Raw genomic sequence first — 27,373 nt, 5'->3', positions numbered from 1 at the left:
TAATGCAGAAGAAAATATTTTATTGCATTGCTATTGATTTTAGGCAACACATTTTTTTGCAATAAATTTGAGGAGAACCATAACAATTCAACAAATAAATTCAATCATTGTATTCTATTAGCAATTTTTCAGACACAATAGGTGAATTGTTCTCATCTATTTTCAGTAATCAAATTAGTTCCTGCAGACAGTCATTTAATGAGCTCTTGAATTCTGTCCATTCAATAAGTTTGATGGGAGCCAACATTGAATTCAATCATCATGATTATTGGTTGATAGGATCATTTCAGAGCCGAATTCCATTTAGTGAGTTGTTACACTTTGGACATTGTCTCGCAGCCGCTCACGAGCATAGTGCCTTTGTTGCTTCCTGTATTTTAGAACAGTGACAACCAAAGCTGAAACAGCTACAATCAGAGCAATCAAAGATAGAACAAATGGAAAACTGGATTGGGTATTTGTCTCCACAGCTTCATTCACTTCTTCAAATCCTGAAAAAAAATTCAAAACAATCTCTTACTTTTGACTGTACTAGTCATGAGAGCTACGAAATGATGACTATTACTGCACATTCTGAAATATAAAATTTCTAATTTAGCCCTTTTATTAGTGATGTAATTAGTAAATCACATGATCGACTCACCCTCAGCTTTATATTGTTTTAGATCTTTTTTCAGTTCAATGGGTCCTATTAGAACATCAGTGCTCCCCTTTGAGGAACTTATGGCCCTTTTTTGCCGAGAGATGCATCCACGGTAACACCGAGATGAATAATCATAAGCTTTACAGACCACAACTTTACACTGCAGGTAGACTGAAGGATGAAGATTGAGGAATTTAAAGGCACTGAACTTGAATCGCGCAACATTATGAGTTGGTGAGGGATAATTTCCATATGTCCCATCCTTAACACATCTATTAAAAAAAACAATAATTTTAATATGTAAAATCCCACTCCAAACTAGAGTTTCATTGAAACTAAAAATACATTGGTAAATTACAGCTGGGAATGTTTTCAGTGGATGTACATACAAAACAGGTTGAGTAGCTAATCACCACGTTTCCATTACTTGTGAGCTCACACTCATAATATGTTGGGGAGATGGGAGCTGAAATCAACAGTCTACCCACCATATTTAAACAAATATTTAAGGGCCTTTTAAACGTGTTAACAAATCTTTAGACCTAAATAATATGTTACCTACACCAAAATACAGTTGGCATGGGTATGAGTAATCAGGTCAGAATGGCAGGTTGTTTGCAAAGGTCTACATGAGACAAAACTAGGTAGGAAAGGGGGGCACATCATTTGAGGTTCCTGTGCACATTGTGATCCCACCCCTTGTCAAGCCCCTTCCTTCTGTGATGCCTGCCCACCAGAACTCGCCCTCCTTCACCTTTCGCCGGGCTCCACAATTCCTTGCTGTGGTAGAATCTTGGGTCTTAACTTCTCTCGGCAGATTCTCTTCAGGCTTCTTTCTGCACTCCTGACCATGCATGCTACTGAGCCCTGCTGCTGCTAGGAATAATGGAACACGATCCCTCCATTGCAGGAGAGATGGAAGATGCGGCTCATTGCCTCCTAAGTTCTGTCATTGTTTCTATTATTATTCTAAGATAAATCCCATCTGGCCTTGATGACTTATCCACTTTAAGTACAGCCAAGCTTTCCAATATATCCTCTTTATCAATTTTTAGCCTATCCAGTATCTTAATTATTCCTATTTGACTATGATTTTGGTAGCATCCTCTTCTTTTGTAAAAGTTATTAAATACACACGTAATATCTCAGATGCTTTATGTGTCCTTGGATAAATCCTTTTTGATTCCTAATCAGTTTTTTTGTGTTTAGATAATAAAATTTGTATGCCTATAAAAGCTTTTGGATTCCTTTCCATGTTAGCCTCCAATCTGTTCTCATACTTTCTTTTCATTGTCCTCATTTTTTTTTCACTTCCCTTCTGATTTTTCTGTATTTAACCTGCTTTTCAAACGTAGTATCAAGCTAGCATCAGTAATATGCATCCTATTTCTGCTTCACCATATTCACAGAAAAAGTCTCTACATTGGGAATGCAGTTGTGATACAAATTCAATCTTCCCCCTGCTCCCCTGTACTAGCTGTAGTGCTCTGGCTGCTAACTCCTTGCACTGCAAAATGCAGTCAGTGGAATGTGGATGGTGAGAAAATGTTTGATTTCATCAGTGTACAATGTTGGATATAGAAAAGGTGAAGAGGAATAAAAGAACCTCAAATACTAAGAACTTAAATCAGGGAAGTGTGGAATCCATACTGTAAGGTGCCCAGTGTGAAGAAAACTTTAAAAGGTAATTCAGAATTAAACTAGGAATCATTTTATACTTGTGCACACATTTCATGGCTTTTTAAAATTTGCAAGTACAACCGATAAGATATAAAGCAAGAATGGGGAAATAGAGTACATTTTAAACTTCTTCTGATCGGAGACCAAAAAGAAAACTTATTCACACATTGAAGTGTTAATTCAAATGCTGGTTGAGAAAGATTTAATTTGATACAAACTTGTTTTTATGACACACTATTACATAAAATAGCACAGAAAATGTTTAGTTATTTGGATTTCAAGACATTTCTGATAGTCAGAAATATTCTTTCCAATTTTGATGCAGTGAATAGCATTCCTTACCCATTTTTTATCAGATCATAGGTCTTTGAAGTCCAGTCAAAGCTATAAGGTGATGCAGTGCAGGCTTCCACAAAAACAACAAGATTCTTGTCTGAACTGTGCAGTTCGACCTGCACATACAGGTTCTGCCTGAGATCCACATAGTAAGGTGAGTCTAGCACTAGCTGGGTAAATGATGGTGATTCATAGAATCTCACGCTGACATTAAACATGCCAGATTCTGTGATATTATCTATGATGTCACCGGTTGTGTTTTCTTTCGTCACATACATTATTTTGGACATTGTATCTTGTTGCATTTCACAGCCAATATTGAACAGAAGGTTTGTTTCACGAGTTACAATTGAGTCAGAAGGTGAAGATCGGATGGTGTTGGAATATGTGATACTGCTGTTGTTTTCCTGCAAATGTAAAATGCACACATTAAAATTTAGTTTACTTCAAGGATTAAGTACTTGATGCAGAGTAGAAAGTTAATGATGTCTGAAAAATGTATTTTCAGAGTTAAAAAACAATGACAAAATTGCAATTGCAGAAAACTAAATTGCTGGAAGATGTAAGAAAACATAGGTGGGAGGCCATTATTTAGGAAGCCTTAATACCAACCTGTGTGAGAGGTTCTGAAGACATTCAACACAATAATAAACAACTCATTAAGTATCAGAGAGCAGAATTGTTATGTGAAATCATAGCTGTATACAATATAAGCATCAAAATATTGTTTATAGCATTAGAAAGTATTTATACAAGGGCAATATTATCATAGTTAGTGGGCGGGTTGACCTTTGAACATTTTCAACAATTAGGCCATCATGAGATATAAAAGAATAAAGTTGGAATCCTGTGAAATCCACCTCTTATTACTGGTTTCCTTACCTGCCATTCTGTACCACATCTATTAAGTGGTATTTTGAAGATTACATCACTGGCTGTTATTATCGGTCTGCAGTTTCGATCATTCAGATAAAGACTGTGTTCACTGAAACCCAGAAGGTTGAGGTAGGACCTACTAATTTTTGCTTCCATATAATCAGATAAACACGTCAACAATTCTGTAAAAAAAAATCAAATCTGATCAATCTTTTGTATTATTAAGAAACCTGTTTTAAAAACCAATAATGGGCACTGCTCTTGGTTTAGGAATATATAATTTTAATTAATTTCTCTTTTGCAAGGTTGTTTAAAATGATTATGTTTTAATTCTTGTTAATTCAAAGTAAACTGGAGTTGTGAATAGGGATATGGGACTTACTAGTAGTTCTGTGACAATAAGCATATCTGTCCTGTTTGCCATAGGGCATTAATTTCAGGCCAAGTTGGATTGAGACCTAAGTGCCAGATTTCATATGAATACGAAAGAAAGGAGAAGCTGGTTTTGCTTTACATAGACCTACCTGGAGAACGCCTGAACAATAAAAAAGAGAAGCTCAGGGAAGGAGACAAATAATCAGCAACTGCTACAAATAGGAGAGAGAGACAGAATTTTCTCTTAGCAGCCAGGCAAAATGTGAATGAGCTCATGTTCTCCAGTTGAACAGTTGGGTAAAGTCTTAAGGATACCAGAAGATTTGGCTTGGCGCAACTGAAAGAATGAATGACCAGAGTTGGCGCTGCTGCTGGTCAGTCCGAGAATTCTCAGAAGACAGAAGAGTGACTTCCAATGTATACTGGATATTACGACTCAGAAAAACAGCACGCTGGATGCACAGAGTAACTTTGAAATGGCGCCTGCGAAGACTACAATTCTGTGGACGGTGTGGTATAATTTGTAAGTGTGACATAAAGAGTTTGTTGGTGCAATAAAGTAGCTTTTTCTAGTTTTGGCATATTAGCTGCATAACAAATATTGTTTAGTCATTTGTTGATTTTAGTCTGTTACAGTAAATGTTTCAAAGGTGACATCTTACAGAAATCTTGTTATGTGACCCATTTGAGTCATTCACTGGAATTCAGATATCTTTTTGATAGTTCCAGGTCTCTGGCAAACACAATACTCTTGATTAATCAACAATACTTCCCCCATGTTTCTGCCAACAACAATATTTACATCCACAACCCCACCCCCACCCCCACCCTCGCATCAGTTTAAAAGGTTTTAAAGCTGTTCTTGGATTTGACTAGAAAAATACTGTTAGTCGTGCATGTGGTTGCAAGAGATTGATGGATATGTCACTGTAGTGATTGGAACTAGGTGGATCTTGCTAACTACGACTGGGTTGTTAACCTGGGCCAATCAGGAAGTTCGGGCTGACCAATATAAACAGGGGACTGACTCCGAGCTGGCTGGCCACAGGCAGTGTGCTGTGCAAAAATGAATAACGGGTGACTTGGTGATGGGAGGCTGGCCTCTCTGCAGTTATTTCAGTCACCAAAGACAATATGTGAAGGCCAGGATACCAGTTTCAAATGGCAATCAATCACAGAAGGATCACTAAGGAAGAAGAATCACAGCTTAGCCTTGGTGTCAGGAAATGACAATAAAGAGAGTACCTGACAGAAATTGCATTGTGTCAGGCATGTCAAAAGCTACTGCCCCTACCAAAATCCCTGAAGTTATATGACTCCATTCTTAATTTGATTGATATTCTGTCTGAAATGTGTACATGTATAAATGCAAAAGGGCAGTTCATACTCTGCTTTTGATTACAGTCTTTTTCTGCAAATGCTGTTCAATTTTCAAAAAACATTTGATAAGGTGCTGCGTAGAATCTGACTAAGATCAAAAAATGTGGAGTCGGAGAAGGATCAGAATGAAGAACAAACTGGCCACAAATGAATAAACAGCGAGGAGCAATTCAACACAGTCATTTCACGAACAAAAACAAAGTTGCTGGAAAAGCTCAGCAGGTCTGGCAGCATCTGTGAGGGAAGAAACAGAGTTAACGTTTCAGGTCCGGTGACCTTCCTTACCAGGCCCAAAACGTTAACTCTGTTTCTACCTTCACAGATGCTGCCAGACCTGCTGAGCTTTTCCAGCAACTTTGTTTTTGTTCCTGATTTACAGCATCCACAGTTCTTTTGGTTTTTAACACAGTCATTTGATTGATAAATGGTGGGAATTGTGGCTTCAGAAAGAGTTGTGCTGCAAATGCTAATTATCAAAATGTACATCAACAACTTGGATTCAGGAGTCAAAATTACAACTCAAAATGTATAGTGAAACATAAAGTACAAGAAAGAGCTGCAACAAACTATAAGAAGATGAGAATAAACTTGCAAAATGCAACTGACGAAAGAATTTGAACCTAGCTAAGTATATGGTAATAGATTTTGGTGGTAAATTAAAGTTAGATACTGCTCAGGAAATAAATGTATCAATGTGGTATGGAGTCAAATGGATCTGGTACAAATAGACAAATTACTAAAAGTATTCACCCTGAGGTCAATTGAAAATGAAAATGGTAATGTTAAATTTGTACAGAGCAAAGATAGACCATTTTTGGAATGCTGTGAAGAATTACTATCTCTATGTTCAAGAAAGGTGACAAAAGCATGGAGAGTTGTGCAAAAAGGATTATCTAGGAAGTTCCCAGAACTGAAATGTTGTTCTGTGATGAAAGATTGAACTTTTCTGCCATTTTTAAATTAGCTCTTTGAGTAAATGATGAAAAACTCCAGGCTCTTCCCACAAAAACACAAAATGTGATGACAGCTTCTTTGAAAATAAGGGGTAGATTCACAGCTTGCTTCCACTATGTGATGCAGTCATTATGATTGGGTGCCATGGAAGTGAATATTAAGCCACTTCTGTAATGGGCGCGCAACTTCAACTTTGCACCTGGGTGGTAAGTTGAAAACCTTGCTGTGACGTTTTTTGGCCTCATTTATTGTTTAAAAGTATTGATAAAAATTTCAAACTGAAATTCAAATAAGATGTGTCAGTTCATAATTTCACCACATTTCTTAAATTACATTGCAATTTTGACACAAGATGTATAACAAAGCTCACCATCATCATTTGGCAGAACGTAGTAGTTTGCTGAAAACCCTTGTCTAGTTACACTGGAATCAGTCTTAAAATAAACTGTCATACTGTTAGATGTTGATGTAAATGTCTGATCTGACCCACTGCAGAATTTTGCAACCAAAGTGGAATTTGTTGACGGTCCATCATATATTGCGATATAATCATATCTGCAGTTTGACGAAACTTCCAGACTGTTAAGAAAATGATCAGTAATTAAAAATGAACTTACTTAATAAATAAGGCAATTCAAAGTTATACTTACAAAGATAAGCATGTTAACAGGAATTTCATGGCCTAAACAAGGAACATGAGAATTTTTACAATCCTTTGTGGAATATGGGTCTTGTTACCTATCCCTATTGGTGGATAGTACTCTTCTATAATTTGGAAATAATGCAATGGAATCTTTTTCATCTACATAGGAGGCAGAAAGGTCCTCAGTTATATATCTCATTTGTAGGATGGTATCTGCAACAGTTCAGGGTTTCCTCTTATACTGGAGCATCAGCCTTAGTTTTAGCACGCAAAACCCTAGGACATGAACCCAGAAGTCTGCAACTTACTGACAAAAGTATTGTCAACTGAGTCATGGCTCACAATCTCAATCCAAATTGCCCATTCTTTCAACAGTACTGGCATGCTTTGTGATTTTCAGGAGAAAATGCTCTAAAATAGTTAGATTGACTGTGTCCCCCAACTTCTCAAGATTATCATACATATAATTGAAAACATTCTAGATCCAATATCCATTGTCCAACCTAGCTGGTTTCAATTAATTTGCTGATATTTATCATTAATGATCTAAGTTGTATTTGTCCACTAGTCCCTTTGTTGACTTGTTATTTCATGAACTATTTTTATTTCAAAAAGATTTATCTGCACTTCCCTTTGTCGTCTGAAATAATTGTTCCATTTCACTTTGAATGCTTCCAGACTCCCTAATACTTGTAGCCGGATCACATCAGTAAATTTTCTAACAGTAAAATGCTAATCTCTATTCAACAGAGTACCAGACAGGCAGGAACGATTTCTGATATGTTTCAGTTAGTCATGTGTTGTTTCTAATTGATGTAAAGTGAGAATGCCTCCTTACTGTTTTTCTAAAGAGTATACATTCAGTTTAAAGCTATTTCTCTGGGGCCAAGAATTCTTGATACTCATTAACAAATTATTGGATGCAAGTAGAACGAACCTATCAGCAATGGTTAATTGACAAAAAGTACTCCACTCACACCAATATTAAAATATGGTAGTGAAAACATATTTACTTACTCAACATAGGTGAATTTCAGCTTTATTCTTTGGTCACTGTCCCCTCTTATATACCAAATGCATTGTTCATTATCTCCATAGAAGAATGGGTAATTGGGACTTGTAATTGACCCATACACAGCTTCAAGATAGCCTCCACATGATCCATCTATTAGTAATAAGGAAATATAGTGCAATACATGGCAAAAGAATGATTTTGTTTCCTCTACCAAAATTCTTTGTCAGTTTTCTCCAGATTTAGAAAAAATGAGCACAAGTATGCTTCACACACACACCTAAGTTTTCTCTGCTATTTAAAGCTGATCATGATTTATCTTTCTCATCTCATAATCTTGCTCAAATCACTCCTTGTTACCATAAGATTGAAGGGCTAAAAGGTACCATCTTGTACCAGGCTTAAATCACTGTCGATTTTCTTGACTAAAGATATTCATGGGTCAACTATTGAGGCATCACAGCTGAGCCTGATTCAGATTTCATCAGTTGCCCGTTCTCATAGACTACTGATGAGAGCTACTGAGAGGTTATCTTCATTAGCCTCCCTAGTTTATCTGAGCTCTAAGGCCAAAAATAAACCTACCGTTGCCGCGGCTAAGATCAAAACATAAATGGCAAATAAATTCCTTTTTAGTATGGCTGAGTTTTTCACTGAACAAACATTGAGAATGTTTGGTGGAGCCAAAGTTTTATTCTACCATATAGTACTGAACAAAAAAAATTTCATGTAAAAAAAAAATTCTGAATTGCTAGTTACAGGGAATATCCCAGATATAACAGGATGTCATGTTGCACTTGTACAGGACATTGGTTAGACCACTTTTGCAATGAGGCATTCAACCCTGTCCTCCCTGCAAAGATGCTGTTAAACTTGAAGGGGTGCAGAGAGGATTTACAAGGATTTTGGAGGGTTTGAACTATAGGCCGAGAGCATCAGAGGTTGCGGGGTGACGTTAGATGGAGCACAGATAGGGTGAATAGCCAAGGTCTTTTTCCCAGGGTAGGAAGTCCAAAACTAGAGGGCATAGTTTTAAGGTGAGAGAGAAAAGATATAAAAGGGACCTAAGGGGCATCTTTTTCATGCAGAGGGTGGTGCATGTATGGAATGAGCTGCCAGAGAAAATGGTGGAGGCTGGTACAATTACAACATTTAAAAGACAGCTGGATGTGTATATGATTAGGAAGGGGTTAGAGGAATATGAGATAAATGCTGGCAAATTGGACGAGATTAATTTAGGATACCTGGTCGCTGTGGACGAGTTGGATCGAAGGTTCTGTTTCCATACTGTACAACACTATGAACCTTTAAATACTGATTATTTTCTCCTCATTCATAAAATATTGAACTGTTTGATTTTGAGGTTGTAAAGTTAATATTGAGAAAATGAAATTGTGCAGCAATGTCACACTCAAATACGTAAGTCTATTGAGACTATTCTTTGAGTTATTTTCATGGAACTGTACCATGAGCTTTAAAGTTATGAAGTAGAGTAGTTTAGCATATGTTAGTTACCTACTAAATATTATTTAGGCAATTTTTTAGCTTACTGATTAAACTAAATTCCTAAAATGTGAAGTTTTGTGTAACCCTTTCAGTCAATGATTGGGAATTCAAATCATGTTTTAAAAAGAATGAGTCTGCTTGATGATTGCTTTGACGATCAATTGGCATTTGTCACTGCATGAATGAATCTCGATTTGTATTCAGGCACTGTTTTAAACTCTGAGGAAGTTTTCTTTGGAATGAAATAGCCTTTAAATGGAGAAGGACATTGTTATTTCCTTTCTTCACAAATGAAGTTAAGGTTGGAAACATGTTGTTCAATTTCTGGTAATTCTGTCACAATTTTTAAGGTCTCTGAACTGCTTCTCAGTGTCATTAACACTGGCAAGGCAATGTTGATATTAATCTACAATATAAGTTCACAGTTAAGTAAATTTTTTTTCATGGTTAATAACATGAATGTGAAAATTTCAGTCGATTTAGTTGATGAAAACAGAAATGCTAGAGAGAGATTTACTACCAACAAACAATTTTGAAATTCAGCCCATTTAAGGCAAATATAAAATGGCATTTAGCTGTTACATAAGGATGTGTTAGAATAACCATGATAGGTATCAATTAAAAATCTATTAAATAGATGAATATTATTCAGCATAAAGCCAACTGTTTGAACCATATGGTCAAATCACTTAAATATTTCTGCTTTTTTAAAATCTGCATGAAAACGTGTCAGAAATGCAAAAGTCCAATTCATTATTTGTGAAGAGTTAAAAGCTAATATTTGGAAACTTTCCAAAAACATTTGATAAGGTGCGGGTTATAAACGCATGGCTAAGAACAGGCAATGTGCAGTCCAACAAATAGTAGCAAAATGAGCAGCAACTGGCCATAAACAGGAAAATAGAGAGGACCAGCTCATTGCAGTTATTCAGTTGACAAATGATGGGATGCATGCTTTAGAAAAAAATGATTCTACATTCACTCTTTTGCAAAATATATATAAGTAACTTAGACTTATTAAACTGAACTTCCAGTTCCTAAGTTGCTGATGACATCAAGTAGGTGTTACAGTTACTACAGGAAAGAGCTGCAACACAATATAAGAAAAAATTAATCAACTTGCAGATTGAGCTGGTATTTTGTCAATGAATTCCAATCTAGATAAATACACGGCTGTATATCTTGAAACAAAAATATATGGGAACACAATAGTTTAAAATTAAATAAATCAATACGGTATGGAAACAGGGGGATTTGGAGCCCCACATAAATCGATCAGAAAAGTAGTAAATGCAGCGGTTCATTGAAAAGTAGAGAAGTCACTTTAAATTTTTAAAGAATTAGTCACAGGCAAGGTCCTAGTAGACTGGGGAATAGCCAATGTTGTTCCTTTGTTTAAGCAGGGCACTCGAGATAATCCTGGAAATTACAGGCTGGTGAGCATTACTTCACTGGTAAGGAAAGTATTGGAGAAAATTTTTAGAGACAGGATTTACTCACATATGGAAAAATATGGACTTATTAGCAATAGGCAGCATGGTTTTGTGCAGGGGAGGTTGATTCTCAGAAATTTGACAGTTTTTACGGAAGGGATAAAGTTAATTGATGAGGGTAGTGTGTTAGATGTTTTCTGCGTAGACTTTAGCCAGACCTTTGACAAGGTCCCTCAAGGCAGGCTGATGTAAAAGGTAAAGTGACATGGGATCTGCAATGAGCTGATAAGATGGATAACAGAACTGGCTTGATCACAGAAGATGGAGAGTAACAGTAGAAGGGTATTTTCCCGATTGGGTATTTTCACCTCCAGTGGTGAACATTAGTGTTCACAGGGATCAGTGCTGGGAGCCCTGTTGTTTGTAATACATTTATAAATGATTTGGAGGAGTATGTAGGTGGTCTGATAAGTAGGTTTGTGGATGGCACAAAGATTGAGGGAACTGTGGATAGTGAGGAGGATTGCCGGAGGATACAGCAGGATTTAGATAGGCTGGAGACTTGGGCAGAGAAATGGCAGATGGAATTTAATCCAGAGGAAGGTGAGAAAATGCATTTTGAAAGGTTTAATACAGGAGGAGATGGCAGAAACATCAGAAGCATCAATGTACAGAGGGATCTTGGTGCACAGGTCTGCAGTTCCCAGAAAGTGGTGACAGGAACGGATAAAGTAGTCAAGAAGGCATACGGCATGTTTGGCTTCATCGGTTGGGGCACAGTTTATAACAATTAGCAAATCATGTTGCAGCTATATAAATTGTTAGTTAGGCCACGTTTGGAATGTTGTGTCCAGTTTTGGTAACCTCACTTACAGAAGGATGTGGAAGCTTTGGAGAAGGTACAGAAAATGTTGACTGGAATGTTTTCTGGTTTGGAGAGTATGACCTTTTGAGGAGAGATTGGACAATCTTGGTTTGTTTTCGCTTAAATGTTGGAGGGTGAGGGGTCATCTGATAGAAATTGACAAAAAATGAGACACAACGGATAGAATGCATAGTCAGAGTCTTTTTCCAGAATATAACTGCCAATTACTAGGGGACATTGATTAAAATAAAAATTGGAAAATTTGAATCCAATGAGAGAGGCAAGTTTTCTTATACAGAGGGTGGTAAATACCTGGAATGCACTGCCGCAGGAGGTGGTAGAAGCAGACACACCAGCAACATTTGAGAGGCAGCTTTACAGATAGATGACCAGACAGAGAATAGAGGTACATGGACCATGTAGATGCAAAAGGGTTTTAGTTCAGAATGGTGTCATGTGTCAATGCAGGCTTAGTGGGCCGAAGGTCCTGTTCCTGTGCTATAATGTTCATTGGTGTTTGAAAAGAGAAAAACCTGGTGACTTATTTTAAAACATGTGGTACATTCAGAACTTGTTATCACTGCATGAAACAGACATTGTGATAGAAAACAATGGAAGTGAACTTGGGCGACTATTATAACGGGTGCACAACTTCAAGACTAACTTTACACCTGCATGGTAAATTAACAGTTTTAATCTGGCATTTTGTTTTCTTTTCTACCTAAATATACTAACAAAGCTTTTCAAATTGGAAGTTCAATGTTTAAGACACATCAATTCCTAATTTCACAACATTTCTTTGAGGCTAAAGTACATGTTTGGTCTTTGGAGACAACAATGAGAGAACAATAACTTACCATCATTGTCCAGAGTGTAGTAGTTTGCTGTAAACCCACGTCTAGTAACACTGGAATCAGTTCTAAAATAAATTGTCATACTATTGTATGATGATACAAATCTCAGATGTGATCCTTGACAAAATTTTGAAAGCAAATCACTATGCGTTGATGGCCCATCATAAACTTCAATATAATCATATGAGCAACTTGATGTAACTTCTAGCCTGTAACAAGAATCAACAGAGTTTGAAATTTAATGCAGCAGTAATTTACTGATGATTATTACTCAAATGACTTAGTCAATCGTACTTTTATACATACGCGAAATTCCGAATCTAAGTCCGACTGTAGTTCTCTGGATTCTATAATCCACAGCACTCTCGACGATACGAACTCAGAAGAAAACCTGTTGTGATTTGTAATGAAATGTCTTTGACAGGTGTACTAATATGGGATTGCCCATGCAGACAGTGACTTCTCATTGACAGAATGCTTTCAATGAATGATTAGCAGGCACATCTTTTAATTCTCCAATTTCCACAATGAATAATCCTGTCTTGTATGCACTCGATTATCTATCTTCTTCCACTGTTTATTCACTTGTACATAAGTAAAGTACTGCAGATGCTAGAGACCTGAACTAAAAACTGAAAATACTGGAAATACCCGTACATCTGGCCTCCTCACAGGAATGACAAACTGATTTGACAATAATGTTATCTTTCACTCTCTCTCTGCAGTGGCTGCCAGGCCGACTGAAAATTTATTTCTGTTGTCATTTCAGTAATTTATATTAATCTATAATGATCTAAGAACAGTTTGTCTACCAATCCCTCCTCTGTGAGTTTATTTCTTGAAATTATATCTATTTCATCAAGATTTATCGATCTCTCCTTTTGAAGTCTGATTGGTCTGATTTTCAGATTCCTTAACACTTGTTACCGGATTACATTTATGGTATTCCTCACAGTAAAATGTTGATCTCGACTCAACTGTTCATCAGCCAGGCAGGAAAGAATTCTGATCTCATGCTTCAGTCCGTCATGTGAGATTTTTTCATACCTGCACTGTATTTATTATTTGCTCCACATACGGCAGTCTGGGGGCTGATGGTATCCCATTGTGTAGGCATTGAACTGGAGGTGCAGCTGGACCGGGTGGTGTTCAGTCAAGGCTTCCTCCTCCACAGGACCAGCATGTGGAGGCCACAACACCAGGTCGCACCAGCATGGCACAAGGTTGCCACTTATTTTAGAGAACATCGCTGTAGGAAGAATGTAAATATCCTTCTCCACTCCACCAGAGGAAGTGCTACCATCTCCTCTCCAATATCTCAAACTCACTCTATCTCTGCTGGTGTACTCATCTTGTACGTGGACACTGACTCTCCTTTCCCTCTCAAACTCTCTCACACACAGTATCCAAGCTCTGACACACCAAATCCTGCATGACCCTGGCACTTTCTACTCACTCGTGTGGGGCACCACCACCTTTGTAAGTAACATCTGTGCCACACACTTTCATCTCACAAAATAACTGTTTCTCTGCAATTCTTGGCGATAATAAAGGTTCTCAATGGCAAAAGAGTAAAGACGGGCGATGACTTCCGCATCATTCCACTCCTCACCCCTTATGGAGAAATGGATTCTGACTCTGACCACCTCAGACAGGGCCTGGGCTGGTACTGGACTTACTGTTGCAGCAGATATGAGCGAAGGATATCTCCCTTACCTTGACTGGCTTGCTGACAATTATGACAGGTTTCCTGGTTTTATGTCTGCAGTAAACAGCGCGGCAAAACAGCAGCAATATGAGCCAGGTATCTCTGGTTGAGAGTACCAAGCATAACAATGTAAGGGAAAGCAATGCAAGATAAGGGTGGTGTGAGCATCCAAGTAGGCTCAAAGTGGGTGAAGACAATAAGAGCAAGCAAACAGTCTGCTGTCATCAGTCTGGATGTGTGATCATATCGCATTGAGCATTTCCTGAGATATTGATATCCATTTTCCAACATGAAGATCTGTGAGCTGAATCCAGCAGGTGCTCGCTCTGGTTTCATTGTTGCGTTTACTTGATGTTAAGCTTGTTTGGTAAGATTGGTAAAATGGAATGCTGAACAATAATCTGACTAGTTGTGAAATGGGTAAGGGGATTTAACAGACAACAGTGATCATCCATTGTCATTGTGACATTTCCGAATGAGAAGTTTGCCAGGCCAGCTCGTGAAAAGCATAAAACATGAACCAAAGTGATCTTGATGTCGAGATGGGCCTGACCGCACTTGTTGCCTGATTGTGCCACACGTCTCACTTTTTAAGCCACATCCCTCTGACTCCTAACAGATTCCACATTTTATTCCTTGTCAGCAACAGGGAGAATAGCTCCTTGCTGATTTTCTGAAGAGTGTATTTCAGTTTCACCGCATCTTCTGGCGGTCAAAAATACCTGGCACTCAACATAACATTCTGACCCCACCACCCATCCCCCCCCCCACCCCAGAGCATTGATACAATTTAAGTGAATCAGCAATGTAATTGACACCAATACTTCTGTCATATCTCCTTCTATTGTATAAAAGTGGAAACAATTTCACTTACTGTATTTCAGTGAATACCAGGACGATTCTTTGGTTTACGTTTCTTCTTATGTACCAAACGCATGCTGCATTATCTGGATAGTTGTATGGATAATTGGGACTACTGATAGTTCCATTGGCAGCATCCAGGTACCCTCCACAAGTAGCTATTATCAGGAAGGAAATAGATCAGTTAATTTATTGGAATACATGGCAAAAGAGCAACCTATACATTTTTTTTTCTCTAACCAAAGTATTCACTAATTTTCCTGAATGTAAAACATCTAAGTAGGCATTGCTTCAGGCTTCAGGTTCGGCAGAAGGGTCACGCGACCTAAAGCATTAACCTGAGTTCTCTCGACAGACGCTGCCGGACCTGCTGAGCATTTCCAACAATTTCTGTTTTTGTTTCTGATTTACAGCAATCGCAGTACTTTTGGCTTTTCTTACTTCAGACCTGGTTGGTGATTCACGTTGTCACAACTGCCCTTTCACTAGATATGGCTTTATTGGTTAGGCTAGCGTTTATTGCCCACCCCAATTACCATTGGGAATGTGGTGATGAGCTCCGTTTCTGACCCGCTGCAATCCTTGAATTGAGGCATGCCTGCAGTGCAGTTGAGGAAAGGCATTAGAGGGTTTTGGCCCAGTGGTGCTAAAGGAACAGAGATGTATAAACAATTCAGCATTGTGTGTGTCTTATAGGAGGTGCTCCCATGCAAATCCTGCCCTTTTCCTTACAGGTAGCACAGGTAATAGGCTTGGATGGTGCAGTTGATAGAATTTCAGCAGTGTCTTGTAGATGATACCTACTGCTGCCATTCTGCATCAGACATGGACAGAATGAATGTTTAAGGTGTGGATTGAGTTGTAAGCAAGAGGGCTGCTTTTTCTAGGATGGTGTCTTTTCTTGGAATGACACACATCCAGGCAAGTGGAAAGCATTCTGTCACACTGATGGGTTGTGCCTTGAAGATGGTGGACAAACTTTGGCATTCAGGATGTGAGTTACTCATCACTGAATTCACAGCCTTCGACCTGACCTTGTGGCCACATTAATTTTACACTTGTCCAGTTCAATTTCTGATGGATTTAATCCTGGTTAATCCTCCTTCCCTGGTAATCTCTACTGCCTGTTGCCACATGGCTCCATTGGTGCCAAGCACCATCTAGTAAGATTCGTATGTCACTGTTGACCTTCCTCCAGTCTTGATAGTGAATGCTCACGGGTTAACCAAAAGCTGAACTAGATTCTGATTTCATCAGAATTCCACGCCAGAGACGATGAAGCGGAAAGCCTGATCACACCTCTACATTAAAGCCGCATGGCGATCTGGATACTGAGCCCAATAACACTCTACCATAGTTTTGGCTAAGGCCAGATAACACAATTGTTAATCACATATAAGAATTCATAGTGGGACAGTTCTGCGTTCACTGAAAAACTTGGACAGTATTTGGTGGATCCAAATATATAGAATAATATGTAGATATCAAAATAAATTTTTATCAAAGCAGTTGATTCAGAATTGCTGCCTGCTGAGAGTATTACAAATATCAACATGTAGGTTTTGTTGCCCTCTTGCCCAAAAAGATGCATAAAGTTTTGTGATCTTTCGGTGTGAATGTTAATTCTGTACTGTAGAAGAGCTGAAGCATGCAGCAGTGTAACATTCCTGCTCCAATGCAATTTACTTTGCCTAGTCTTCAGTGAATTGTTTTCTTTTGCTGCTGCCCTGCAGACCATTAGATTTCTGCAATTTAAAGACAATTTTCCATTAGTATTTACAATGTTTCCAGAAGTGGAAGTTGGCGTTTTATCTTTCCCCGTAACTGTCAAATTTTCATCTCTCAATTATACCATAGTGTTGACAAACGTGGCTCCATTGTTGCGTAACTCAGCAACAATTTGGTCTCATCTGTGGAGTAACAACCTGGTGAAATAGCAGACGGTTGCTGCCTTGAACATTACTTTATCCGAGCATAAGACATCGTGTCCACAAAATGAGAGCTCTGACCAAGATGATTGGAATGGAGACATTGCAGCAAACATACTAACACAGCAGATGTGATTTTATTATGTAAGAAAGGATATAATACATCCAATGCAGTTCAGAGAAGGTTGACTCAATTGATACTCAGAATGCAAGTGTTATCTTATGAAAACTAGTTGTTTCCATTTAATGTTAGAAGAGAGCGCGGTGATCTTATTGAAAAAAAGATGTTACGAGGAGACCTGAAAGATTCACCAGTTGTTTGTAAGGGTCACTGGACCCAAAACGTTAACTCTGTTTTAACCTGCACAGATGCTGCCAGACCTGCTGAGCTTTTCCAGCAACTTTGTTGTTCTTGTTGTTGAGATTTGAAAGGGTGGTAACTGAGAGGATGATTCCTTTGTGAGGGAGACTAGAATGAGATAGTGATAATGGGAACTGCAGATGCTGGAGAATCCAAGATAACAAAGTGTGGAGCTGGATGATCACAGCAGGCCAAGCAGCATCTCAGGAGCACAAATGCCTCTGATGAAGGGTCTAGGCCCGAAACGTCAGCTTTTGTGCTCCTGAGATGCTACTTGGCCTGCTGTGTTCATCCAGCTCCACACTTTGTTAACTAGAATGAGATACACAGTTTAAACATATTGAGTTGCCTCTTTAACTCAGAGATGAGAATAATTAAAACTCAGAAGACAGTGAGACTTTGAGAATCTCCTCCCACGGAGCAGTGCAGCTAGAGATATGTAAAATGATGCTAGGGCTGAAAAGATTTTACCAAGTACAGAATAAAACTGGGAAAATGTGTCAGTTAACCATAAACAGCTAATAAACTACTTTTGACAAGTGAAAGAGACACAATACATTGAAACTGCAACTTGAAAATAGGCTGATAACCTCAAAAAACTTATGACAATTTTTCAACTCGAATTGAAGAAATAATTCCATTCATTATTAATCTATTGTCATCATATTTCGTCATCCCTTTTTGTATTTACTTCATCTAACCTTGAATGTTAACTTTGTTATGATATAGGTGTCACCATACAGGCTACCATTTATAGATCCTTCTAAATACCCTTGAGAATATACTGTTGGACTCCTCATTGAGCTGCTACAGTCCATGTTTTTTTCTCTTTATTCATTAACAGGATGAGCGCGTCACTGGCTCGGCTGGCATTTATTGTCCATTCCTAAATGCCAGACAGCAGTGAAAAGTCGACCCCATTGCTGTGGTTCTGGAGTCACATGTAGGCTAGACCAGGTAAGTATGGCAGTTTCTTTCCTTGAAGGATATTAATGAACGAGGTAGAATTTTCGCGACAATCAACAACAGAGTTATGCTTATCATTGGATTCTTAATTCCAGACATTTATTGAATTCAAATTCCAACATCTGTCACAGTGGGAATCGAACCCAGGTCCCCGGAACATTATACAGGTCTCTGTATTAACTGTCCAGTGATAATACCATCGGACCATCACCTCCATTTTTAGTCCTTTTGTAGTCAAAATATTCCTATAATTCTGTCAGGTCAACAATTTCAGCATTTTGATCCAGTAATGATGGATGAGTGGTGATATGTTGAAATGGTGTAAGGCTTTGAGGGAGGTTGGAGGTGGTGAAATTCCTACGAACCAACTGCTGTTTTTCTTGTCGGCAGTGGACATTGCAGATTTGACAGGTGCTGTCAAAAGGGCTTCTGAAGTTTTTCAGAGCATTCTATCCTTGGTGCACTCTGCAGCAATGGGACACGCATGATGCGTGGATTGAATAGTTAACCTGATGTGTGGGCTTCCAACCAACGAGGTTTTGAGTCCTGGGTCATGTCAAGGTCCTTTTGTGCTTTTACAACAGCAACCATCATAGCAAGTAGGGATGCTTCAATCTGACCCTGAGTTTTGTTTCTGGCTGAATGACAGGCTTTGGGAGCCAGGAAGAGATCCACTTGTTACAGAATAACTGGCTCTGACACGGTCATAATGACATCATGTTGCTATGGCTGATCCCACGGAGTTGATACTTGTAGTGCCTAGATTCCTCATTTAATTTGGGCGGGGGCTTGTGATGATAATATTGTTGATGGTCAAGGGGAGGTGATACAGCGCTCGACCTGATGACTCAATATTCAAAAATGTCTTCCTCACTGAATATACTGACATTTATTATTGATTAAATCTTTATATATTTAAATGTAATTTATTTGTTAATACCAGCTCCCCCACAAAAGTCTACAAAGTGAATTTTGGAAAATGACAACATTGACATATTTACTCCAGGTTCCAAGTTACTAAGCAGCAAACATGTTCAAATTTTACTTACGGCTAGATGTAGTGGCATAACAGTATCCTATGAATAATAGAAATGAAAACAGTAGGTTAGTATTTTAGAAACTTTGCACTCAAATCCAAATTAAAGCGCTAACATCCACATTCTGCTTGCTTATTAAAATAGACCCTGAACTAGCTGCTGCCACTTTAATGCATCACATGTTCCCTCACCAACATCTGTGTCTCTGGCTTGCTGCAGTGTCCTCACAAAGCTCAATGCAAGCTGGAAGAACAACATCTCATTTTCCACTTGTGGTCCCTGTAGCCCAATGGACTCAGGTATTGAGTTCAATAATTTTAGGGCCTAATCTCTTCCATGCTGCAGGCCCCAACCCCACACGCCAGGCCCTGTTACCACATAGCCCGCCATTACTCACGAACTGTTCTTAGTCACTAATAGTCCCAATTAACAACTGTTCACCCTCCCAGCCTTATCATTATCAACTCTGTCTGTCCAACTGCCCTTCTCTCTCTTTAGGCTCTATCCTATTGTTAACTCCTTACCCCATCCCCGTCCTCCTTTTTTCTGCATATAAACTTTCACTTTCCCATGTACCATCAATTTTGAGGAAGGGTCACTGGACCAGAAATGTTAACTCTGTTTTGACCTTCACAGATGCTGCCAGACCTGCTGAGCTTTTCTAGCATCTTCTGTTTCGTTGCCTGGTTTTCACCATCTGCAGTTCTTACACTTTTTATTGAACATTTATAGGACTAACTGGGAACTGAGAGTAATTTTTCAAAATTATTTTATCGGTTCCAAGACAATACCGAGAATGAAAGCAGCTATAATTCGGGTTGCACTGCACATTGTCCTCAATCCATTTCAGCTCATCAATGGAGCAGATTCACTGCTGGGACAGCCCTTGAAAACCACTTCTCTCTTAACCTGATTTCCAAAATTATTCTTACTCTGCAAACTTTCACATGAATCACAATTGCATCTAACATTGACTCTCGTAATTCCATAATTGCTAGGAGAAACAGGTTTTCTCCAGAATTCGTCCCCAAGCTTTTAATAGGCAGTACGTATGTCATTGATTCTTGACTTGAGTACAACAAAATTCCTGGATTCCAAACCTGACTGCTGAAACAACTTGACTCGAAACATGAAGCTCTGGAATACCTCGACTCTCGACTTTAAGCTTCATAATAATTTTGTTTCATCCTTCAATCCCAGGACTAGACAAATTTTAGTATTCATTCCCAGAAGCTTCATAAATCCTGGCAACACAGTGTGCTTCTGGAGGAAGATAGCGGCCTGGCAGCATCAGAGGAGCAGTAAAGTTGACAGGACCCTTCCGAAGAAGCTCCATACTGCTGTATCTCTGTCTCCACCACCTGCAGTTCTTACCATCTCCTTCTAAATCCTGGTGTTGACTCTGGGAAAGCATTCAGCTGTGGCATCTATCCTGTTACTTCTGACTCCAAAAACCTTTAGCGGTCGATACTTATCTTGTGAACATCTTCACTCTTGACATCAATCCTCTTATTCTCAAAAATGTTGCTCTCGTCCCATCTGCCTCACTGAGGTTGTTACAACATTTGTAGCTGACTTCCCACATTGTACAACACTTTTGAATCATCCATTCTCCAGGTTACACATAACCAAACCAGGTCATCATCACCTTAACTTGGCCCTTGGTTTATTGTTTATTCAGCTGGTCAGTTTCCCATTTGGACCAACACCTCTGCACCAAACCTCTAAAGAGCATCCCACCCAAACCCAACTCTCTACCTGATCCGCGTAACCCCACATTTAGCATGGCCTATCCAACCAACACGTGAGAGATACTGGAAAAGCTGACAGAGAAACCCACACAGACACAGGGAGAACGTGCAAACACAGTTGCCCAAGGCCAGAATCGAACGCTCATCCCTGACAATGTGAGGCAGCAGTGCTAACCACTGTGTTGCCGTTTCCTAATTTCTGCTTTTGTGCCCTTGATGCATTCTTCACGTGTCTTCTCCTCTATTCAATCACACTGTGATAGAGCGACGAGGCCGTACAATTTGTCCTAACTGCAAAAAGTATTCACACTCATTAATTTTGAACTGGAGCAAGTATCTAAATACCGGCTTCAGCTTTATAAGTTTGCTTACCGTCACCCATGTAAGAGCAGTGGTCGCAGAAATCAAAGCAACAGCTGCCATTGTACCAACAATTGTAATCACAGGAACAACCTGAAGATTGTCCTCCGCAGTTGTATCTGCATGAGCCGTACCCTGTCATACAGTAAATGGTTAGTTATAGATCTGAAGAGGCTTCTTGGAGGTTCATTGGCTGCATGCAGAGGGTTGCAGGGTGAGGCAGGGTTGTGGGTGGGGGGCGGGGTCATACCAAGTGGAAGGAAGTCTGTCGAGTCTGAGCACATAACAGTGAAGGAATCTTTTAATATTCACCGCGTCCAAGTGAGTCATTGAAAAGGAACTGAATGAAGAGAGCGTATGATTTGAGAAGAGGAAAGATTGGCTGGAATACATGAAATTGAAAATGTATCGAGGGCTCCGATGCACATATCTTGAGGATGATAAAGGGGGCAATGTCTGGAAGAGAGGGCCAAATTATGTGAGAATCTCATTGGGATCCAAATGGAGAAATGCAGAAGTCTTTTGTCAAGCAATACTGTTACTTTCAAGAAATTGGAAGTTTTGGCTGAGAAATTAAAAGTTCTGCAATGCTCTTAGTCTCATCTACTCAGAATATTTATCAGAAAAGTATAAAGGTGTCAGAGTTACCATGTAAATATTACTCACCAACAGTGGTGCTAACAGCATTGCAATAGCCTGCAGAGGAACATAATTATATTATTTTGCTAAGAGTTTTTAAACAAGTCACTCATGTTTATGCATTAATGAACAGTAATTTAACCCCTTTTAAAAATTACAGTTGTTCGGATAGACCTGACTGACAAGATTGGCATCACTGATGATTAAAATCACCGCCTATGTTACACATGTCATTTGTTTGGGATCACAGAATGGTATAAGCATGAAAAAAGGTTAGGGTCAGTCTAGCTTGTCTTAGGCAAAGATGTGCACCATTTGTGTGTTAGAGGCATATAAGAGGCAATGCCACACAAAGTGCTTGCCAGCACTCATTAATGAGATTGAGTGATGTCTGGGTGTCAAGCAGAAATCTAATGCATTCCCCTCACCTCAACCAGCCCATTGCAGAGGAGTTGAAAGCAATACTTAAAGGTATATCATGTTCATGGCTAGAAGTTTAAAAAATTCTTTTGAAACACATTGGGACCCTTTCCCAGACTTCAGTGTAAAGAATAAATGTTATACTACTCCACCATATTGGACACATTACAGCAGTTAGCATGAGAATGGGAGTGTTTGACACTGGAATGTTGCAATGGGTTTTATTCATTGGTAAGAGAGTGAGCAACCGGAGGGAGAGAAGAGTGGAGTGGACTCCTGCTCCCTAGGCACACAGGATATTCTCTGGGCTTCATCCACCCTGGCCTCCAGTGCTGTTTTGCCTCTAACATGGGCCCTGAAAAATCCTGAAATGAACCTGTTTTGAGGCTGCTGACTCCAAGTTTTTAAAGTGTTACATGAAATAGCATACTCAGCAGCCGAGTACCATGAAGGGGACAAACGCATAAATAAATGTAGCATCTTAAAATTACAAGAATCAGATTTTTAAGAACATCACTGTTTGCAAATATATCTGAATACCTACGTCACACTCCTGTAAAATATGAGGTGAAACTGTGAGCATCCACAACTTTTTTCTCTCTCGTGATCTCATCTTCTTTTGTGGAATTAACCTCACTACCTCTCGCGGTAAAGCAGCAGAAAACACTTCGCAGTTTGAAAGAAGAGACCCCAAGGCTGGACATCGATAACTGCACTGAGTTCCCATTAACCAGACTGACCGAGTCTCAATATTTGAGTGCAGCGTAAATGAGTCCTGACAATTTTGTAATGAATAATACTGTACTTTGCAGAAAAAAAGTCTCACTTTGTCTGAAGTAAATTGCACGGTTCACAGTATGAGCAAAAGTCTTCAATGAAGTGGTAATTTTGCCAATGTAAAAAATATTTTGCTTGTTACCAACATACATTTGAATGTTTACATATTGCTGACTTCCGTGAAGTTTCAAAATCAGGCTTCAAGCTTGAGGAAATGAAAATTCTACCTCTTCAATTCTCACCACCTGCTTGTATAGAAAGGCCTGAGATCAGAGTGCTCCAGAGCTGCATTTACTGGTTCTGTTCAACACTACAGACTTCCTTAGAAACTTCTGTGAAAAGTTCCTCATTGAAACATTGGTCGGCTGTGACTATTGTAGTGCTGCAATGATCAATACTTGGCCCAAACTGTTCACAATGTCTTTGAGGTCGTGACCAAATGTATGTAACGGCTTCAGGGAGGTTTCAACAGTCTTTGTGAATGGGTAAAAACATGACAGATGGAATATAATGTGGAAAACGTGGGGTGATCCACTTTAATCAGAGAAACAGATGAGCAGAGTATTTCTTTGATGTTCAGAGATTGCAAAGTGTAGATGTGCAAAGGAACAGAAGTGGCTTTATCCACACTTCACTGAAGACGAACATGCAAGCACAGCAAGCTACTAGGAAGACCAATGGAATGTTAGCATATGAAGCAAGGTAGTTTGAGTTACAGAGTCATCGCGTCATGGAGCTGTACAGCACAGAAACAGACCCTTCGGTTCAACTCATCCATTCAGACCTGATAGCCTAGTCCCATTTGCCAACCTTTGGCCCAGATATCTTCAAAACCTTATATTTATGTAACCATCCAAATGCCGTTTAAATGTTGCATTTGTACCAGCCTCCACCACTTCCTGTGGCAGTTCATTCCATACACACACACCACCTTCTGTGTGAAGAAGTTCCCTCTTCGTTCCCTTTTAAATCTTTCCCGTCTCACCTTACACCTATGCTGTCTAGGTTTGTGCTCCCCTACCCTGGGGAAAAGACCGTGCCTATTTAACCCTGTCCATGACCCACATGATTTTATAAACCTCTGTAAGGTCACACCTTTGCCTCCAACTCTCCAGGGAAAATAGCCCCAGCCTATTCAGCCTCACACTACAACTCAAACCCTCCAACCCTGGCAATAGCCTTGTAAATCTTTTTGGCACCTTTTCAAGTTCCACAACATCCTTCAGACAGCACGGAGACCAGAAATGCATGCAGTGTTCCAAAAGTGGCCTGATGTCCTGCACAGCCACAACATAACCGCCCAACACCTATACTCAATATACACTGACCAATCAAGGCAAGTATACCAAATACCTTCTTTGTTATTCTGTTGACATGCGACTCCACATTCAAGGATCTATGAACCTACACGCCAAGGGCTGTTTTTTCAGCAAAACTCTTCAGTGACTGACCATTATGTGTAGAAGTCTTGCCCTGATTTGCCTTTCCAAAACACAGGAGTTCACATTTAATGAAATTAAAATCCATCTGCCACCCCTCAGCCGATTGGCCCATATGTTCCAGATCCCATGGTACTCTGAGGTAACCAGCTTCGCTGTCCACTATGCCTTCAACGTTGGTGTCACCTGCAAACTTACGAACCATACCTCCCGTGTTCACATCCGAGTAAGTTATATAAATTGTGAAAAGCAGTGGGCTCAGCAATGATCCATGTGACACAACACTGGTCAGAGGCCTCCAGTCTGAAAAGTAAGCCCCCACCACTTCTGTCTTTGACCTTCCAGCCTGTTCTGTATCCAATTGGCTAGTTCTGTCTTTATTCCATGTGATCTAAACTGACTAACCGGTCTACCATGAGGCACCTTGTCAAATGCATAACTGTATTCTATATAGATCATGCACACGCCTCTGCCTTCATCAATCCTCTTTGCTACTTTTCAAAATACTCAATCAAGTTAGTGAGACATGAGTTCCCATGCAAAAGCCATGTCCACTATCCCTAATGGGTCCTTGCCTGTGAAATACATGTAAATCCTGTCCCTCAGGATTCACTCCAACAACTTGCCTTCCCTGGTAGATTAATGGTAGGATTTGGCACTGTCACCACCGTGGCCTGGGTTTGATTCCCAGTCAGGCAATGCAAGTTCTCCTTTGGGGCGGCATGGTGACTCAGTGGTTAGCATTGCAAACTCTCAGCGCCAGGGACCCAGGTTCAATAACACCTTTGGTTAAGTGTCTGTATGGAGTGTGCACATTCTCACCGTGAGAACATGGATTTCTTTTGGGTGGTCTGCTTTCCTCCCACAATCCAAAGATTTGCAGGCTCAGTGGATTGGCCATGCTATGTTGCCCTGTGTGTTCAGGGATGTGTAGATAAAGTGGGTTATTGGTGTTGTGTCTGGGTGGGATACGCTGAGGTTCAGTGTGGACTCGTTGGGCCAAAGGCCCTGTTTCCACTCTGTAAGGGTTCTGTAAAATCTTGCCCAGCACTGATGTCAGACCCTCTGCTCTCTTGATATCTGGTTTCTCCTTACCACCTTGCTAAAATAGCGGCACCACATTGGATAACCTCCAGTCTTTTGGCACCTCACAAATGGCTATCGATGATACTAATTCAAGAATAGTGAAGACCTGCTTCAATTGTATTGGTACTTGATTCAACTGCACCTGGAATACTGAGGACAGTTTGGACTCCTTTTCTCAGGAAAGATATTACTGCCTCTGAGGGTCTGCAAATGAGGCTCGCCAGGCCTGTTCCTAAGATTGTGCGACTGTCTTATTATGAGAGATTGGGCAAGTTGTGTCTGTGTTCTCTGGAGTTTTGAAGAATGAAAGGTAATTTCATTGAAGCTTACAAAGAATTAAAGAGATTGATAGTGCAGATAGAGTGGTATTCAGGGCTTTGGTGATGGGGTGGGTAAAAAGAATTGAAGTGGTGATTATCTGTGATGGTATTGAATGCACGGCAGGCTCGATAGGCTGAATGGCATTCTCTTTCTCCTCCTCCACCCCAAGGCCTTCTTTGATTTACATTGACTCATGTCTTAAGAACTCTGATTTTAGTATTGAGGGATCATTTAACTGTGAAAATCTAAAATCTGAAATTCCTTCTAATCATGTCATACTTAATTATAAATCTTTGTTTCTTTTTATTTTCTCTTCTCTGGTAAACTTATGTTCTTTTGTTCCAAGTATATTGGCAGCCTATCACATTATGTTCAGTAACCGAATACCACAGTCACAAAATTGCAAAAATAAAACTTGTGGTCTGTCAAACCAGGTTTCACTCGAAGGTTTGATGTGTCCAGGATTATCATCAGCTGATATCGTAACAACAGTAACAGCCAAGTAGTTGACAATCCTTTTATAATCGGGCTGATGTGTGGTTGTTCCTGTCACTAAATATGTGCTCGGCTCCATGAGTCTAAGCAAGGATGTTGGCTGGATCGAAACAGCATACAGACTGAAGTCAAAACAATGTTATGCACTGACTGATATAGCGATCCATCTACTTTGCACACTTCCAAATTCCTGCCCATTGCTCTCAGCGAAATCAAGTCTGTATCGAGATGTTGCCAACTTGGTTGATATGGAAGCAAGTTTTGCAGCCACTCTGTTCTAGCGCGACCGTGTTTTCTTTGCAATGGTACAAAAAACCCAATATCATGGATAACCACATACACTGCAGAGAAAAAGTTGTGTGACAACTGTATGGAACCAGAAAAGGAGCAACAAGATTTTTTGAAGTTCTATTCTTTACCTGATAGCTGTTTTCTGATCAAAGTACACACACAATAAATTTAATAAGTAGGTTGTTGTTTTGGAAGTCCACTTACCAGAATTGATGTAAGAACACTGAGCACAGAAATCTGGGCAGCAGTTGCCATAGTAAGCACAGTTATAATCGCAGGAACATCCCGATGCATACCCTCCACAGTTGTATCGGCATGAATCGATTTCTGTGATAAAGTGAATGCTGAGTTAGGTCTGAAGTCATGGTGATTCGAA

The 27,373-nt window shown here is 39.5% G+C and overlaps 1 protein-coding gene across 1 annotated transcript; it reads right to left on the bottom strand.

Annotated features, from left to right (window-relative positions):
* Window positions 1–27,325, bottom strand: LOC125450326 (deleted in malignant brain tumors 1 protein-like). Its single transcript, XM_059653072.1, has 12 exons — window positions 27,202–27,325; window positions 22,196–22,225; window positions 21,542–21,664; window positions 19,431–19,457; window positions 15,140–15,284; window positions 12,561–12,766; window positions 7,905–8,052; window positions 6,615–6,823; window positions 3,542–3,717; window positions 2,666–3,066; window positions 644–915; window positions 1–491 (listed from the first exon to the last, which is right to left on the bottom strand). Exons 3-12 carry the CDS (start codon window positions 21,549–21,551, stop codon window positions 304–306), a joined length of 1,782 nt encoding a protein of 593 aa, XP_059509055.1. The 5' UTR covers window positions 21,552–21,664; window positions 22,196–22,225; window positions 27,202–27,325; the 3' UTR covers window positions 1–303.
* Window positions 27,326–27,373: the final 48 nt, after the last annotated feature.

The sequence above is a fragment of the Stegostoma tigrinum genome, chromosome 20 (assembly GCF_030684315.1).
Source record: "Stegostoma tigrinum isolate sSteTig4 chromosome 20, sSteTig4.hap1, whole genome shotgun sequence".
Lineage (NCBI taxonomy): Eukaryota > Metazoa > Chordata > Chondrichthyes > Orectolobiformes > Stegostomatidae > Stegostoma > Stegostoma tigrinum.
This window is presented reverse-complemented; position numbering and strand designations above follow the sequence as displayed.